At 35.8% G+C, this 18924-nt stretch overlaps 1 protein-coding gene across 2 annotated transcripts in view; it reads right to left on the reverse strand.

Annotated features, from left to right (window-relative positions):
- The window catches only part of PRCP (prolylcarboxypeptidase (angiotensinase C)), a 56880-nt gene that overhangs the window by 27632 nt on the left and 10324 nt on the right, over positions 1-18924 (reverse strand). For both annotated transcript variants that reach the window (XM_004683245.2, XM_012725696.1), the window contains exons 3-4: positions 4796-4936; positions 22-123 (exon numbers count right to left, since the gene is read on the reverse strand). In XM_004683245.2, the coding sequence (XP_004683302.1) occupies positions 22-123; positions 4796-4936 (243 nt within the window). The remainder of the gene's footprint in view (positions 1-21; positions 124-4795; positions 4937-18924) is intronic.

Raw genomic sequence — 18924 nt, forward strand, 5'->3', positions numbered from 1 at the left:
TATATATATATATATATTTACCTTAAATGAGTCAGCACCAAAGGGGAGGGATTCTCCATAGTATCGATGCTCAGCAAACACCAACAAAGCCTTCAATTCCTCAGCCACATCCCACATGAATCCCTAAAAAGAAAAGGATCCACTCACAGGTTAAAATCAAGATGTGAAAAAAGTCATCAATTCTTTTTCAACATATAAATGGATGCTAAATCAAACCAAATGATATGTGGAACTGCACAACTTATGTTCTGCATAATTTTTGTTTGTTCTACATAATTGATGTTTGATTGATACACATCAATTTCACACTGAATTAGAATGAAACAATGAAAATTAAAACCCAAGTTGCCCATCTACCCATCATTCCAACTATGTCTAAAATAGTCTAACTGCATTGTGTGCCAAATATTCAAATATCTGAGGATCCTAGGTTAGCCACCTACTACTATACAAGCCTTTACAACATAAAAGAAAAAACAATATGAATAAGCTTACAGAATTCCTTTGGGCTTTACATTAGTTTTACTTGAAAATAAATGAGTAGACAACAATAACTAATATTGATTGAGTGCTTGCAATGTGTCAGGAACTGCTCTAAAAACTTTTTAAGTATTAATTCAGTTAATTGTCACAACAAAGAAATAGGCACTTAGGCTATCTATCCCCTGTTTACAGACAAAGATAGTGAAGTGTAAGAGTTTCTATAATCCATGACAGTCACACAGCCCAAAAGTGAAGATTCAAAGATTGTCTGACTCCAGAGCACAATCATCAGATGCAGTCAAAAATCCTGACTCCCACACTAAGGATTGTCATTAATCATTCACTGCACTTTTTCACTTACCTCAGCTGTGCCTCAGAATCTTTTGCAGTGAAGCATCCTCCACAGTCAACATAAATCAATTAGATTTAGATTAGGCCCAATTGAAACTGTCATTCCTAGTGCACAATGTTGCTTTCTAATGAGCTGCTACTCCCCAACAGAGACAAAAGAAAACCTAAAAATTTCTGTTTGTTATGATAATAAATTATTGTAAGAACCGAATGCATGTGAGCATGGAGACTTAAAACTGGTAACTGGTAATGGTTGCAATAATCACCTCCTTATCTTTTTTTTTTTAAGATTTATTTATTCATATAGAACTGAGGTACAAGCCATAGGTGCAGGGGTGGTAAGAGGATTCACCAGAAACAGAGTGGGGAGCAGAACAGGCAGATTGACGAAGTACACCACTGAGGGGAGCAGTGGGGGGGCCCGGGGGCGGGGGCCACACCATGTGGATCACCTAAGGGGCGGGTCACCACTGAAGCGGATGCGGTCAGCCTGCAGCGCTGTGTCCTAAACTGTTGCACCACCAGGGAGGGCCCTCCTTATCCCTCCTTATCTTTTTTAACAACTTTATTAAATTAAATAAACTTTATTTATTCCCTACCATCTATCCACAGACCCTGTAATATCCAGCTCATGGATACCCTCCTCTAATGATCATCCCTCCTCTCACCATCACTCTGCCAGGTATGTATCTCTATTATGTTACAATATCTGCTGACAAATAAGTCTTAACCTACAGGTTCTTAAAGGTAAAGACCACCTATCAAAATAAACAGAATTCTATGAAATTGAACTCAGGCTGTACGAAGAAGCAATTTATTTAAACTAATTCACATTATTATAAGTGATTATTTGTTGGTGTTTTTCAGGAGCATTTTTATTTTTTAAAAGAGGTCCATGTAACATAATAGCAATAACATTATTGTACAACAGTGATCAATGTTCCTGATGATTTTGTTTTCTATTTTTACATCTATTGCTGTTATGTTAATATACAAAACTATGTTTCAGAGGTATATAGGTTTATACCTCCACAAACGATGTTATCAGACAATGCCTACCACCAAAGTGGCAATAACCTTCCATAGTTCATTAAGACCCCTTTTCACTTTGTTTCCACTCTCCCACCTACCAATTTTGGTAGTCTCAGTTCTGGCTGTCAGTTTTCAAGGGTTTGTTTTGGTTTGTCTATTCCACTTACAAGTAAAACCATAAGCACTTGTCTTGCTTCTTATGACTTATTTTGCTTAGCAAAATCCTCTCCAGCTCTACCCACAAGTGCAAACGGTAAGATTTCATCTTTTCTTAAATAGTGAGTATATTCCAAATGTGTAGAATATACACATATAGTGTATACATATAGAATGCATACACACACATATACAAATTTTCTTTATCCACTCATCTATAATTAGGCATATCAGTTACTTCAATAGTTTGGCTATTAATAGTGCTGCAATGAATCCTAACCACCACTTACTGTTTTTGATCTTTTTTTATATAGCCTATTCTCATAGGTGATGTGGTATTTCATTGTGGTTTTGATTTCTATGAGAAGTGATGATAGGCATTTTCTCTTATGCCTGTTGGTTATACGTATATACACATCTAAAGAAGTGTCTGTTTAGCTCTTGTACATGTTTTTGATTGGGTTGTTCTCTTTTGGTTGAGTTACATGAATTCTTTGTAGATTTGGATATTAGCCCAATGTCAGGCATATGATGTATAAAAATTTTCTTCAATTCAATAGGGTATCTTTTTGTTGAATGATAGTTAATTTCTTCACTGCGTAAAGAAATTCAGCAGGCTTTAGTATGCTTTATACTGATTTATATTCTATCACTTCATTGTACTGAGTTACTGTTCCTAAAGTTTGGATTTTTTTTAAAGGAGTCTTTACGGTTTTTTTCTGTATATTTTCTAAAATGAATCTTTTTATTACTTTCTCCTGCCTAATTGATCTAGCTAGGACTTCCAACATTATGTTAAAAAGTAATGGTTAAGGCCCTCCCTGGTGGCGCAGAGGGTTAAAGCACAGCACTGAGAAACTAAAGCCACTTACTCATGAGTTCAATTCCCGCCTGCCCTGGAGGTGACCACATGGTGTGGCAGACCTCTCCTGACTTGCCCACTGCTCTCCTCAGCAGTGTACTTAATCGATCTGCCTGCTCTGCTCCCCACTCTGTCTCTGGTGAAACCTCTCGCCGCCCCTGAGCCAGTCACTGGCCTGTACCCCAGTTCTGTATGTACAAATAAATAAATCTTTTTTAAAAAAAAAAAAAGTAATTGTTAAGAGTAGGCATTTTTATCTTAGTGAAAAAGCTTTCAATTTTTCATCACTGAATATGATGTCAGTTGTAGGTTTATCAGAGATAGTCTTTGCTATGTTGAAGTAATTTCTTTCTGGCCCCTGATTTTTTTTTTTTTTTTTTGGAGACATTTTAAATCTTCTCAAATGTTTCCCTGGCATCTACTAATATGATAACATGACTTACTTTCTCTCTTTTTATTTTTGTGGTGAATAACATTAATTGATCTGCATATGTTGAACTATCCTTGCATCCCCGAAACAAATTCCACTTGGTCAGTGTGTGATACTTTTAATATATTACTGAACTTGCTTTGCCAAGATTTTGTTGAAATTTTTGTATCTATATCTTTGAGAATGGTGGTCTGAATTTTTATTTTTTTCTTTTATCCTTGTTTGTTCTTGATGTCAAGGTAATGTTGGTCACATAAATATTGCAAGCATTTCTTCTTCAATTTTTTCAAAGAATTTGACATGGATAGACATTAGTTCATCTTTGAAGGTTGGTACAATTCGTTAGTAAAACTGTCTGGTTTTTTGGGAAACTTGATTAGTATTTCAATGTTCTTGCTTGTAATCAACCTCCTAAGGTTTTCTATTTCTGATTCATTCTCAAGAGTCTATAGGATTTAGAATTTATCAATTTCTTGCACATTTTTTAATTTGCTTCCATATTATACCCATTTAACAGATAAGAGAACTAGACACAATAAAAAACTTGCCCAAAGCTACACAACATAAGTGTCAAATATGAATTCAAACTTCAAATGTCTGGTTAAAGTCTTCACTCTTGGCCATTATTGTTAGACTTGCCTCTTAGTAACAGTGTTGAGAAAACATTAACTAGAACATTTTGGTATGTAAATGAAGGTGTCTAGGCATAGGAAGGGTCAGGACTTGTTATTTTAGCATTGCCTATAGTCTTTTCTCTGCTATTATTCTCATACTGAGTATATCTTTCTTTCTACCTCTACTGAGGTCAGATTCCCCACAAGCCTTCAGTTATGTTGCAGTACCCAGCAGAGTAGTAGAGTCTGGTGCAGGCAGAAATAGCTGCTTGCCTATAACAATAAAGAACAGAAGGTGGAAAAATAACTGAACAGGAGAAGCTGCCCTGTGGCCTTGGCATAAAAGGGAAGTTACACAAAGAGAAAGAAAAACAAGGCAGTCTTGGTTTTTCTCAGAATAACAGAGCAGGAATCTGATGGAAAATAAGTCTTGTTTTCCTGTGTCACTGAGATATCCCATTTCTCAGGGAATTATTTCATTTTCAACTAATAGAGTAAATTCTTAACATTCCTAAGGATATAATCAGAAATGTGAAATGCAATTAGTGTAATTGGGTTCATATCTTTGCTTTCAACTTAGTTCAGCTGAGTTCAACAAATATTTGCTAAGTATCAGGTACCATGCTAGATATCAGTAATAGAAAAGACATGATTGAGTCCACACTTTAAGGCAATTTACAACTTGGCTTTTGGAAGAAAACCGAACATGTATACATATCAAGAAGTAAAAACTTAACCCAAAAATTGTAATTAAAAAAATTCACATGTGAAGTAATATTTGGTCATAAGTAGTACAAAACATTCTTTTCTAATTTAAGATGACAAAAAGACAAAGCAAACATTGGAATTTCATAAATCTTTACATACCGTATTATTGCAAAACCAGATAATGTCCCCTTCATTACCAGTGTAGAAAAGTACTGTTCCACCATCTTTCTTCCAGTGTTTATCAGCTACTAGGTACCGTTGCTTAAAGGTCTTATCATTGTTAAATCCAAAATGATCAATCTAAAATAAAAGCAAAACAGATAAGGCAAATTTCAATAGAAAGTAAGTAAGATCAATATAAAATACTTATTTCCATTAAAATCTACCTATGCGGCCCTCCCTGGTAGCCCAGTGGGTTAAAGCACAGCACTAAGAAACTAAAGGCCACTTCATCATGAGTTCAAACCCCACCCACCCTGGAGGTGACCACATGGTGTGGCAGAACTCTCCTGACTCGCCGTCTGCTCCCTTTAGCAGTGTACTTCTCATCTACCTGCCTGTTCTTGCACCCCACTCTGTCTCTGGTGAATCCTCTCACCGTCACTGCACCTCTGGCCTGTACCCCAGTTCTGTATGCACAAATAAATAAAACTTTTTTTAAAAAAAATCAGCATATACAAGATCATCAAAAGTTTTAACTTTATTGGATTTTATTGAATAGTATTAATTGTTGATATTATTTTAAAATTAATTTCTTTGTAAGATAAAGCAATGTTATTAGTGGTCAAGATTTTCAGAATAAGAGAAAAGATAATTATGACATCAAGTAGCCACCTAAAACAATGTTATAACTGAATTGGTAATAGCAATATGAACCCTTTGTTTTTTTAAAACAGACTATCTGAATCTTCATTATTCAAACTTACAATATCAAAATTCAAAAAAAAAAAACTAACTAAACAGAATACTGAAAACATTTATAAACTGTCTCCCTAGTAACAACTGAAATTTCAAGAGCCAGGATTTCTGTGTTCGTTATCATTCCCCAGTGAAATAAAACTAGGGCTTTTTAGTAAATGTAATGGAAATTTGGGACAAGGAAGCTAAAAGACAAACTGATACATCAGGGTCTGCAAGGAAGCACTCAAAATCTCATCAAGTTATGATTAGCAGACATCACTACAAGGGACTATAATCAGGTAAAGTTTTAATAAATTGAACATTAAAATGAATGATTGTAGAAGTACGGCATGATGGTAAAGACACTGGGCTTGCCTCCACCATATAGTCACAACTAGATTTCAGCAGAATAAAGTCAAAAACCCCTAAAAGAAAAATAGATGACCACAACACAGACTAAGCAACAGTCGGACAGAAAAGAGAAGGAAAAAAATTTAAATGAACTGCGTTGCTAGTCATACTGAGATGCCTGACCCAGAAGAGTGAAAGGTGTTCAGCACTCTGCGTCAGGAACACACACCAACTTTGGAGACTCCTGAAGATCCAGCAGTGCACTGGATAAAGAGATGTATACAGTTGGTGCCCAGGTCAGGGGGTACATTGTTAAAGAACTGCAGGCCTGTGGGTGTAAAGCAAGCTTTACTGGCTGAGGCTCTCAACATAGAACAGCTGGAGATACTGAGATGCTGGACTGCAGTTTTCTTTTTTTCTGATAGCCTTATTTGGTTTTGGTACTAGGATGTTAGGGCGACAGTGACCTCATAAAATGTATTTGGAAATGTTTTCTCATTAATTTTTTCAGAATGGGAAAAGGACAGTAATTTGAAATTTTGGTGGAACTCACAAGCAAAACCATTCCAGTTCTGAGGTTTTGTTTTTAGGAGACATTTGATTCACATTTTAATTTTCTTGTTCTTTTAAGGGTCTCTAGTTCTTCCTGGTTCATTCTTGGTGGCTTATATGCTTCCCAAAAGATATCCCTATTTTTCTGAACTATCTGATTTACTGGCATAAAGATGTTCATAGTTGTGTTGATGTTCACTTGAATTTCTCACTCATCTGTTGCAATATTTTCTATTCATTTTGGATTCCATTTCTTAAGAGTTTTCTTCCCCTTTTTCATAATGAGTCTAGTATGAGGTTTGTCTATTTTGCTCACCTTTTCAGAGTCAGCTTTTGGTCTCATTTATCTTTTGATAATCCATTCTTACATAAAAGAAATAATATGAGTAACAAGTAAAAATTCTTCATGCATCTTTTTTTCTATTTCATATATTTCTACTCTTCTTTTCACTGCTTCCTTCTTTCTATTGGCCTTTAGTTCCATTTACTCTTATTTTTCTAGTTCCTGAAGGTAAAAAGCTAGATTATTTATTAAGATCTTTCTTGTTTCATGATAGGGATATGGACTTGTAGAGCTACAAACTTTCTGTAAAGTACTGCTTCAGTTACAGACCATATATTCTGGAAGGTCTTTATGCTTGACTCCAAGTTTTTTTTAATTTATTCTATGATTTCCTCATTAACCATATATTCATTCTAGCATGTTGCTTAGTTTCCATATTATTTGAAAGTTCTTTTCCCACTTTCTTTTTGCAGTTAGTTTCAAGTTTCATATGATTATGATCCAACACTTGATATAATTTTAATCTTTTTACATTTACTGAACTGTGTTTTGTGTCCCAACTTGCGGTCTATGTTTGAAAGTGTGCACTGGACAAGAATGTGTACTTGTTTTTTTGGGGGTGGAGCAATGCCCAATAAATTTCTATTAAGCCCATCTGGCATAATTTCTCGGTAAGGCTGACTTTGTCTGGCTAATCTGTCCACTGATGTGGAAGGGTGCTGTAGACTTCTACAAATATTTTTGGTGTTGTTAATGTCCATTTTCAGGTTTGTTAATCATTGCTTTATATATTTTGATACTCCATTTGGTACATGTATATTGGTACTGTTCCTTCCTGATATATTGATTCCTCAGCCACTATATAATATCCATCCTGTTTACCTTTTTTAGATGGAAGTCTGTTTTATTTGACATAGGTACGCTATTCCTTCTGTGTTAGTGAACCAACTGCTGGTAGGGTTGTTTTCCAAACTTTTGCTTTGAGACTATATTTATCTTTGGAGGCCAAAGGGGTCTCCTGGAGACAACAGAAAGTTGGGCTGTGTTTTATAAAACAACCAGCATCTCTGAACCTTTTGATTGGTGATTCAGGATTCAGTTAATTTCCATTAATGTTTTCTCCATTACCTTTGAATAAGTTCTCTGTTCTGTTCTTTCTTGCTCTTCTGTAATATCCACGATCCATATGATAGATAGTTCTTAAGGTAGGTCATTTTTTAAAAAATCTTATTTTTCTCTTCTTTCATAGAGTTCCTTTGTATATTATTATCTTTCAGGTCACTAAGTGAAGTCTTCATTTGGTGAATTCTGCTTCCAAAGCTTTCTCTGGAATATTTTATCTCCTTGATTAAATTCTCTATATCTTGAATCTCTTGTTATTTTCTTACTTAAAGTATCTACTTTGTGCTCATCAATTTTATGTACTCATTTGTTTTTCTGAGTTTTGTTTTATTTCTTTGATTAACTTATCGGTTTTCTCATACCACTTTGACTTGCCTTTCTGCAGGTTCATTTACTCATTTTCTTCATTATAGCAACAAACTATCTGATAGGAGATATAATCTTTCTTGCCTTTTTGATTGGATTCAGGAGAGTTGTTTTGTCCTTGTGATGTCAACACAGAGATTTTTATTTTACCCACTGGTCTCAGAATCTAGCTTTTTTATTGTACCTGATAAAAACAGCCAACAAACATTTATATAGTTTAACAAAATTTACTTGAACATTTCAAGAATCCAGTCTAAAGTGCTTATATGTGTGTATATATACTATTAAACATAAAATAAATTCTCAGAAATATGAGAACTTTAATCAAGTTCTCAAAGATACACCATCAGTTATGAAACACAGTATTATATTCTCCATGTAATGATACAGGAAAAGTGAGGCAAGAAGATCAAATCACTTCTGATATTCTTTCCAAAATGGATAACCTCAATTTAATCATGAGCAAAAATCAGATAACCTAGTTGAGGGCCATTCCATGAAGTAATTTGCCTGGATTTATCAAAAAAGTCAAAATCATGAAAGACAAAGCATTGAGTTTCACAGGTTGAAGAAGAATACTAAAGAGGTAAGACATAACCAAATGTAATGTGAGATCCTGGATTGGATCTGGATACAGAAAACATTTTTTTCTCAATTTGTAAGAAAATTGGCAAAATGTAAATAAGGTCTACAGATTAATTAACAGTACTATATCAGTTTCCTGGCTGGCATCCAGGAAAGCTGAATGAAGAAGCTGTACTAGAACACTCTGCATTGTTTTTGAAAATTTTTAGAAAATCTAAAATTATTCTAAAATTTAAGTTTTTTAAAAAAATTGCATTGATGGTATACTTTGCACTACACCCGAAAAAGAGGGTGGGAGAATCATAAACTTCCAATATACCAACAACAATGTAAGCCAATGTTACTTTGATAAAAAAATAATAACTCTCCTAACATGTTATCAGGAGAAAAATATTCTCAGAGAAAAAACTTTGATTTAGAATAACAAGACTGTAAGAACTTCTGAACAAGAGAAAGTCAAATATTCTTACTCCTAGCAATCATCCCTAATTGTTTGGGGCCAAAAAGAGTAAACTGTTCATATGGTTGCAAGATAGCAGGTTTGGGAGTTAACAGACCTTTTAAACTTCAATCTCAGTAAGGTTTCAGGAAGTCATTTAATGTCCCTGTGCCCTAGTATCATCCTATTAAAAACAACACAAAATTCAAAGGATTGCTCTGGTGATTCGGAAAAATACACCTAAAGTACCAGTTATAGTTTTGGATAAATTGTAAGTGTTCAATAAATGTTATTTAGCCTGTTCATCTCATTTGCATACTCTCTATGCATGGAGTTAAGAATTTAATGACCTATCCAAACAAAGTAAGATGCTTCAAAATTCACGCTAAAACAAAATTCAACTTTTCTTTCATAATTATTAATTCGAAAGTATTATACGTTCAAGAATGTGCAGCAACGGCACAGATCATCTAGAACTCTGAGGGATTTGAAACTATATCTGACTGGTTACTAGGAAATCCATTTCCAAAATTGTGATCTGTGAAAGTTGGAAATGGTAGCTTTTCTATCCATATAGTTTTTCCCTAAAGTTGGATGGCTTTACCTTTGTCATTAACTACTTTAAAATTAGGTTAATCAATCTGAAAGTCCTCATATTTTACCATGTTTCACCTACAGTTTCCTAAGATTGAATCTGGTATTTTATTAAGTTGCTTCTGTAAAATAAGGCACCCTCTTATCCTTAGGAGTCTCCTTTCCATTTCAGAATTCACGGGTTAGTAGGGTAGAAATGAAAGTATCAAAAGATATTTAATCTTTAATCTTATCATTTAGAAATTCTCTTCCACCTTAAAATTATGTGAATCATATCGTTGTTTAATAAAGTATAACTGTATTAAAGATAGAAGAACTTTCCCTTTTTAAGAAAAAATAAAGAACTTAGAGGGGGGTAAATGTGCTGGAGACAGGTGATGAAGCTCTTTACAGAATTAAAGGAGACTTACAATTCTCAAAATCTGGCCTTTTGAGTGCTTCATCTAAATATTAAATAGCTGAAAACAGGCAGTGGGAATCTTGTTGGCAAACATTAGTTAGAAAATCTTCTTGGGTCCTTCACATCACCAAGGATATCCAATTGTGGCTACATAATTGTCGCTTTTCGAGGACCTTAAAGACCCAGGACACTAAGGAGCTTTGTGCCCTCTGCTGTTGAAAACTGGGGCTGCGTGTCCCTTTTTTCTGTGCTCCTGAATAAAGAAATTTTATAAATCACAAACAAAAAAGATGAAAGGAGCCTCAGAAGCCATTTGATCTGCACTGTTCAACCGAAGAAACTGGGCTCAGAGGTTAAATGACTTAACCAAAATTGTAAGTCAGAGACAGAGCTAGAACTTTTCATTATTTTTGCAATTTGATTTACTGAAATAACTAATATAAATGCTAGTCCTGTAAAAGCGACTAGCATGGCCTCAAAAAGGAAATACACCTGAATCTTTCTAGATATTTTCTACAATATGATAAATGAAATAAAAATAATGTGTCTCTTTCTCACCTTTTAGATAAGAAAGAGATCCATGAGAATAGGTAGGCAAGAAGGAAGGAGACTATACTTATAAATGTGTCGTGGACTTTCAAAACTGAAATTCACAGCCAAAAAACCTGTAAGAACATTGTATCTGCAGACACAGTTTTGGTGGCAATTTGGGGGGAGCATATATGTGTGTGTGTAGGTCACACAGCGTATCAACTATGTACCAGCTCTTGCTGGTGCTTTCCACAGGTTATGACATCATCTTCAAAATCACCCTCTCAGGGTGCTTTCCTTAATAATAACTAACTATACTGAAGCTTAGTTGCCCTTTTTATAAGTAAAAGTCAAACACAGTTCTTTTTCATGTGTTTTTATCCTCAACCTAATCCTCTATTTAATAAAACACAGACTGCTTTTAATAACTATCACACACTATTACAGATAGGGTTGACTACCTTCAGTAGGGAAAAACTATAGGAAGTTTCTCATAGATTTGCTAAAAATACTAAAGAATATATGAAATATTGGTCTTTTTACTGATATGACATACTGATTGCTACTATATAGCTATTCTTTAGTCATTTAATTAATCCACAGATGAAATAATAGCATTGACTCTTCTTAGTATCTTTCAATTTTAGACAACTCAGGACATATTTGGTTTTATTCACACATCTAAATAATAGCTAACTAAAATTTTTCTAAAGATACAAGAAGTATACTTAAGAGAACTACAGCACAACAACAAAAAAATAGTGGGTTTATACTGCTAATAAATCAAATGGAGCTATACTTTCCAATTCTAATCCAAAGATACTAAATGAAAATAAGACACCCTTTTTTTCCTTTTGATGAGTGTGTCCTATAATAATTTTGGATTTGTACCATTACATTGTTAGAGCTCCTAAATGGAGACTGAGACATTATTTCTACACAAGCTTGATCTCCCCTGAAGGGGTAGAAATGTTCATACTGGAAGAACACAAGCTCTCAGAAGGAGTTGGACAAGTCCTAGTCTGTAGCTGGAGAAGGGTGAATGTCTACCAGGGGAATCCTACTCCCACACAGGAGTAGAGCCAGACATAGCACAAGAGCAAGCAATATTTTGAGTCAGATTTTGGAGTAAGGAACAAACTGAGCCAGTAAATGACACTCTGAATGAACTATACCCCATCTCCATGCTGAAGAAATCTCAGGCACTGATGTCTACAACTTCCAACATTCTATGAATGTGACTTCTGAGAGGGGGAGTGTGTGTTGGAGGGATGCTGGGAAGAAAGGTAATAGTTAGGCAGTCATGTTTTGTCTTATAACTGAATGAATTTGGGAGCTCTTGCTTGTTCAGCTCTGACCTGCACGCTGGCATTGCAGGGAGGAGACACATGAAAGGAGATGGAGGAGAGATATGTACAGATACTTGGAAGAGATATGTGGATGAAAGACAGGTACGGAAGCAGCTGCTGATCCTTAGCAGAGACAATGGCAGCTGTTACCTTGATGTGTCTCTCTCCTGTCTTAACTCTCTGGGACCTTCCTTAACCTCCTTCTTTTAGTTCTTTGGCAGAAGATTAGACTTGAGGGAAGTTTTGGGGGCTCAGCAGCCCTGCTGTAGCTGGATGTACCTCTTGCTCAATGACAAATCATTTGCTTAAGGGAAAACCCAAACATAAAGTCTAAATCAAAGGTTTAGCTATATCCAAGTTGCTAAGGAAGCTGAGGATGAAACAGAAAGAAAACTAAAATTTAACAGAGAAAAAGGACTAAGTTCTAGGTGGAGGGACTAAAGAAGAGATAATCAGGATTTTATTGAATAACCAAAAACCTAAAAAACAAGGTTTTGTATAGTTTAGGGGCTGGAAAGGACATAAATTTTGGCTTTCAGTCAGTGCAGTTATTTAATTTTTGTGACAACTTCCTATAAAATGGGTATTATACCACCTCAGTAAATCCAAACATTCTATAAAATGTGATGAAGCAATGTGCAGAGTACATTTTTTCATTGAATTTTATGAAGAAGGAAGAAACAGGGAGGGGTATAATTAAAAGAGAACAGCTGTGACTAAAGGTGAAAGGTGTATTTCTGATGCAGGGAAATTATAAAATCCTAAGGCAGAAGAGAATGCAATCAGAAGCTCTGATGGGGGAATTCACCTGGATAGGCGGAAGATCCTCTCCTTCACTGGGAAAGAAAGAAACAACCTCTCCTTCACTTAGAGAAGTTATATCTCTAAGTAAAATTATGTCTCTAAGGAGAAGCTTCTAGCTAAAATGGCCTTCACAGAACACATTGGATTTTCTTCATAATCAGTGAAGTAGAGGGCAAGGCTATTTTATGAGTCAACTAGCATAGTGTAAACTAGCATAATGTAGCAATGATTTGAGATAGAGGTAAAAGTACAGCATGAAAGAAGGAAATGATGCTTAGTTCTCTAAAAGACCCTTGAGATTAGAGGCTGAATTTGCAGACACGATTTGTCTAGTGATAAGCTTGCTTCAGCAGAGATCTACAACCCAGCAGTAGCAATAGTGAAGTTTAGTGGTTGGATAAAACTAGGATAGAAATTCCAGAGATAGAGACAAGAGAACTGAAGTCATCACTGATCTTCATGCAACCACATATCTGACTTCTGGCCAGTGTCAGAGGTCAGATTAACCACCCACAAATGCTGCCAAAATGCACTGATTGACTGGCAAAGGAATGTTACATTTATTTCAATTTAAGGACTTAAAAAAAAAATCTTGCCATAATTCATACACATGACATGTAAGCATTTCAAAATGTTATAGTGTGTGTCTTTTAATCCAAAATAACTTATTGTCCTTATAAGAAAAGACAGACTAAGTTGTAGAGACAGGTATAAAAAAAAATGTTATATGAAGACAAAAAGGCATCAAAGAAAGGCAACCAAATAATAACAAAAAAAAAAAAAAAGACACTAAAATTAGGAAGCTACAAAGTCAAGAAATGCCATAGCTTACCAGCAACCACCAAAAGCTAGGAGAGAGATATGGAACAAAATCTATCTCTGAACTCCCAAAAAGGAGCCAATTCTGATAACCCCTTGATTTGAGCTTCTGGCCTCCAGAATGGTGAGAAAAGTTTCTGTTATTTTTAGCCTCCGATTTGTGTCCTTTGTAACTAGAGCCCTGAAGAATTAACACAAAGGTTTTTCCATGGAGGTGGCACTACATGTAAAATCTGAAAGGGCCAGCCAAGGGAAGAACTTTAGAAAGGAGCAGAAAATACAAGGTCCAGTGACCAGAAAGTTGCACAAACCGAAGGAAGACCGTAGTGTCTATAGCATGGTAAATTAGGGGAAGAGAGGCATAGAAGAGGGCTTCGAGCCACACAGACCACAACAGCGAGTTTAAATTTAATAATAAGAGCTATAAGACATCTTAATGTGTTAAAGATTTATTTTAAATCTATGTTTTAAAGTGATCACTGACTGTTCTGTGAGATATGGTCTGGAAAAGACAGTAAAGAAAGGGAGAAAAATAAACAGAACTCTTCTAAAAGAGCCAGGTTTCAACCCATGGCTCTCTAATCACTATATATATTAAAAAACACATATTAAAATATTCATATTCCAAAATCGTAAGACACCCAGGAAAGATCACAATTGTATGACATTAGCAATATAACTTAGAAGTTCTGTTAAACAGTTCTACCTACCACTGCTGCCCTTTAATAACTGATTTTGCACTGACCTAACTGTGGATATTTGTGGGAGTTAAGAGTCCCACAAAACTGGTGAGAAAATTCCAAAATCATTAGCCTCCATTAAACACTTAATAGAACTTAAATTCTATTTTTTACCCTTTCCTCCAAAATCAACTTAATGAAATTATACAAAGAGAATTAGTTCTCAAAATTTATAGTATTTGTTTCCTTCCAGCAGACATCAAGGAATATATGTAATCTTTACCTGGTTACCTCTGTGAAATTAATAAGCTATTTTTTAAATAATACTATAAACAAGGAAATACAATATAATGTTAAAATGCATTTCCTTATTACTCAGACAGGATCTTCTTACTCAGACAGGATCTTCTGTAGATCATACTGTGAGAACCACTGAAACAGAAACCAGCAGCATCCTCTTTTTAGAAATTATTTTGAAATTAATTAATAGTGAGTCTGCTAAACATTAAGTGGCCTGTTCGGCCACCATTCTGTTACCTGCAGTGTTGCATCCCTATACAATTAGCCAATCAGCCATAGCCAAACCTTACAAGGTGTCTTTAAAATCAATCAAGAACAGAAAGCGTGATCACACTGGAAAGGGTGTGCATCATGATATGACTGGAAATGCCCGGGGGGTCGTTGACTGGTATATGACAAAGGACCCCAGAAGTGTATCAGTGGAATGCCTTGTTGAAAAGATTATAACTATGGCCAGGGGACTGGTGCATGGTTTCAACAGTTGGTCATCAAGCAGATAAAATTTATCTGGTCAGCAGATTCATGCCCTAAATGAGAAAACACATTGTTTAGTTTCACCCATGTTTTTCCTGTCCTCTTGATAGGCAACTGATGCTGTATGGTTTTCTACCATGAAAAGGCCAGCAACTGCCATCTATCAGTGTAGTATTGTCAACACAACAAATTATTTTTATTACATTGATTAATACATGATTTTAAAAGCATTTAGAATTCTGAAAAATTATGCTTCATAAAATCCTCCAATAAAAGCATCCACAAAAGGAAGCAACAAAGAAAACAGCTGCCTCAGCCTTTTCCTCCTGGTGCACTTTGACAAAGAATTTCAGTCCCTATTTTCACTATAATACGGCCTCTAGAGACTTTTTATCATCAACATAAAAATACACTCTACAAACTCCTCATTGTTTTCACCACTTATCTGGTCTGAATGATAAGGACACTGAAAAAAGATAAAGGAAGGGAAAAGGATATCCTCAGTTGAAACCAAAAGCTCCAAACAATGAAAGCAAGTTCAAACAGGACCAAGGTGCTTCTTTGATTACTTTCAGGTGCTTCTGCCACTGTTGTCACCATCTTACATAGCATCACCCAGAGCTAACAGGATATACAGAGAAATGACAGTCAGTGGTTAGAAGCAGTCACTCCCTTATTTAACAAGCATTTCTTAAATGCCTACCATGGGATAAGTGCTAGGGATAGAAAAGTGAACACACTGGATAGTGTCTGCTCTCATAATGCATATAGTCTACTCAAAGAAACAGACAAAAAGCAAATACACAAATACTTAGAAACTATAATTATATAGGTTTGAATCTGACAGAGAACAACAGCGGTTGACCGAATTTTCACCGAATGCTCAGAGCAGGGGTCTTGGCAATAGTAAATTAAGTCTGTGACCTCCACAGTCTTCTAAATAAGTATGTGAATGATGCAAAAATAAGGGATTTTATTCAATGCCACTTCCTTGGCCCTCCTGCCTTCTTGGTGTTTCCATGTTAAATTTAATTCTTTTCAAAAGTAGCTTGCACTAGTTATTTATATATACATGCATTGTATACCTACTATATTATTACAAACTCCAAGACTAAAGTAACCATATATAAAATGTAAGATCTATTGATCAAGTCAGGTGCATTATTCCTATCTGCCCTATAAAAACTGTAGGGGACAAATAACTTTCCCTCATTGTTCTTCATAGAATCCCTATGAAATGGAGAAGGTGTGTTTTCCCCACTATGCCATGCCACCTCCCCTTTCTCATTCATGTCTGAACCTCCACAGCACAACACATAATGGGCCCAGGACATCAATGGTTGCCATGCTGAACTGAATAGAAGTGAAAAATGTGATATAACACCAGAAGGCCAAATAACCTAGTGTAGACGTGGGCTACACCAATTAACTCTGAGAGGAGCCCTTGGGGTGCCAGTCAAACTCCATTTTCAAGTATAAACAGATCCTAAAATGATCAAGTTAAAAATCCAACTCAAGGATCCTCTTTGGTGGTGCAAGGGGCTAAGATGCAGCATTATGAAGCTATCCATAATCACTGCAGCACTAGTTCGATCCCTGACGAGGTAGCTGACCCATATATGGCACAACACACCTCTCCTGTCTTCCCGCTGCTCCCCTCAGCAGTATATTTCAGTACATCTGCTTCTTCTGCTCCCCACTCTGTCTCTGGTGAATCCTCTCACCTCCGCCACCTCTGGCCTACACCTCAACTCTTGTATGCATAAATAAAAAAAAATCTTAAAAAAAAAAACTCAATCTTGAAAAGGACAGGAGTGATAAACACAGATGACTATGATTAGCACTGAGTCTTCTAGCAAAGACAAGGCCTTTTCATCTTCCCACCACTTCCTCAATACCTATTCCAGGCACCTGGCTATAGTGAATACAAACATAAACAGCCTTTGTTACCAGAGGCCCAAGTTAGTGGAGACAAGCAAGCACAGAAACAACTTCTACACAAGGGACAGTGAAAGCAGGCAAGACACAAGATGTTCACTATGTTGCAGCACAGAGCTATAACTCAACTAACTGATAGTAAGGGAAGCAAAACTGAAGAAAACCTAAGAGGAGTTGATAATATCTATACTGGGAGCCTGTCCACTTCTTTTCCAACCTCATCTTTCACCACTTGGCACTCTCCTACTTCACAATTCAGAAATCCTCTGGATATAGTAAGTTTTCTCGAGTCTCCTCTAAGGCTGCTGCACTTGAATTTTCACCTGCCTTACTGGAATTTCATCCTCCTTCATGTCATCACAGAAAATTACTTTATCCTCCACCCATCCAAATGTTCACTCAGCACTGTACCCTCCATAAAGCTCCAAGAAAACCTTAGGCCCAAAGGAGAGTGCTCCTTTCCCAGTAGAAAAAACCATTTTGTCACCTGTCTTGAAATGAAATGAGAAAATAAATTAAAGATGACAAAGTAAAATTAAATTTACTATTGCCAAGATCCTGCTCTGAACATTCTGCGAAAATTAAGTCTCCCACTGTTACTCTGTGTCACTTTCCAGCTCAGTGGATCACACAAAATTATTTCATATCTCTGAATTCAGGTGCCTCATCTATTAAAGGGGTTACTAACATCTTTCTGAGTTATAGCAAATATTCTCTGATGATTACTAGCCATCAATAATTTTATCTTCTGGTATTAAAAATATACACACACACAAGTACAGTACAACTGTATGAATATTTTCACAAGGTTGGGCTAGTGGCCTTACTGAACCTAAAAGCAGTCTGGTGATACAGTTTCCCAGGTTCAGTTCTATACTCATGGAAGCAGTAAAAATGGTATAAAGTAACCTTTATACAAAGGATCTTCAATTAGGGAAGAGATGCCGTGAAAACTATAAACAAGAAAAAGAAAAAGTGTACATTCTGAAGGACGAAACTCAGAGGTAATTATAGTCTACCATCACTACTTACTATAGGACATTCCTCCCTTTTAAATTACTATCCACCAGCCTACAATGAGAAGGTAATTATAATTATTTGCAAGTGATGATGTTTTCATCCCATAGGCTAGTACCTTCGTGAATTCCCTAATTTTAAAATAGCCTTTTTTATGCATCCTCCCCAAATGGATGAGTATAAACAGAAATAAATCTTCTCCCTACATTATCCTGCTTTGCGCTTTAGTGTTTAGAAATACAATCCAAATCAAGAATTCTCAATTACCAGCCCTGCTTTTAAATGAACACATAAATACCAAGAAGGCAAACAAGGTAGTGATTAAGTAAAGAGGAAGTGACTGTGTATTATTTCTACCTGTCTTTGTCAAAAACAAATAAACATGCCTATGACATGAAAGATTTAATTATCAACGGAAAATCTCTAAGACTACTAAGGGATAGCCAAGCCTCTTCAGACTCAAACAGAACCATCTTCCTACACGTGGGAGTTTTTATTGTGCATTTCCTTCTCCTCTACACTCCAGTGCTGAACATTTCTCTTGCAACACTTTAGTATTTAATTTAGTTAAATTGACTTAACATTGATTTACAGTGTCATATACAATTCAGAAGTACAGGATCACCCCCTTTAGGTGTGATTACCACACCCACCACCACCGCAGTCTCTACTTTGGCCCCCTTCCTTCTGGTAGCCTCAAATACAGTCAAATTTCTTGAATTTGTTATTAATTAGGCTTTACTTGACTCTTTGTTTCTCCACATTCCACAAATAAGTGACACTA

Source organism: Condylura cristata, unplaced genomic scaffold (genome assembly GCF_000260355.1).
Source record: "Condylura cristata isolate star-nosed mole 26May11 unplaced genomic scaffold, ConCri1.0 scaffold00015, whole genome shotgun sequence".
In the NCBI taxonomy this organism is placed as follows: Eukaryota; Metazoa; Chordata; class Mammalia; order Eulipotyphla; family Talpidae; genus Condylura; species Condylura cristata.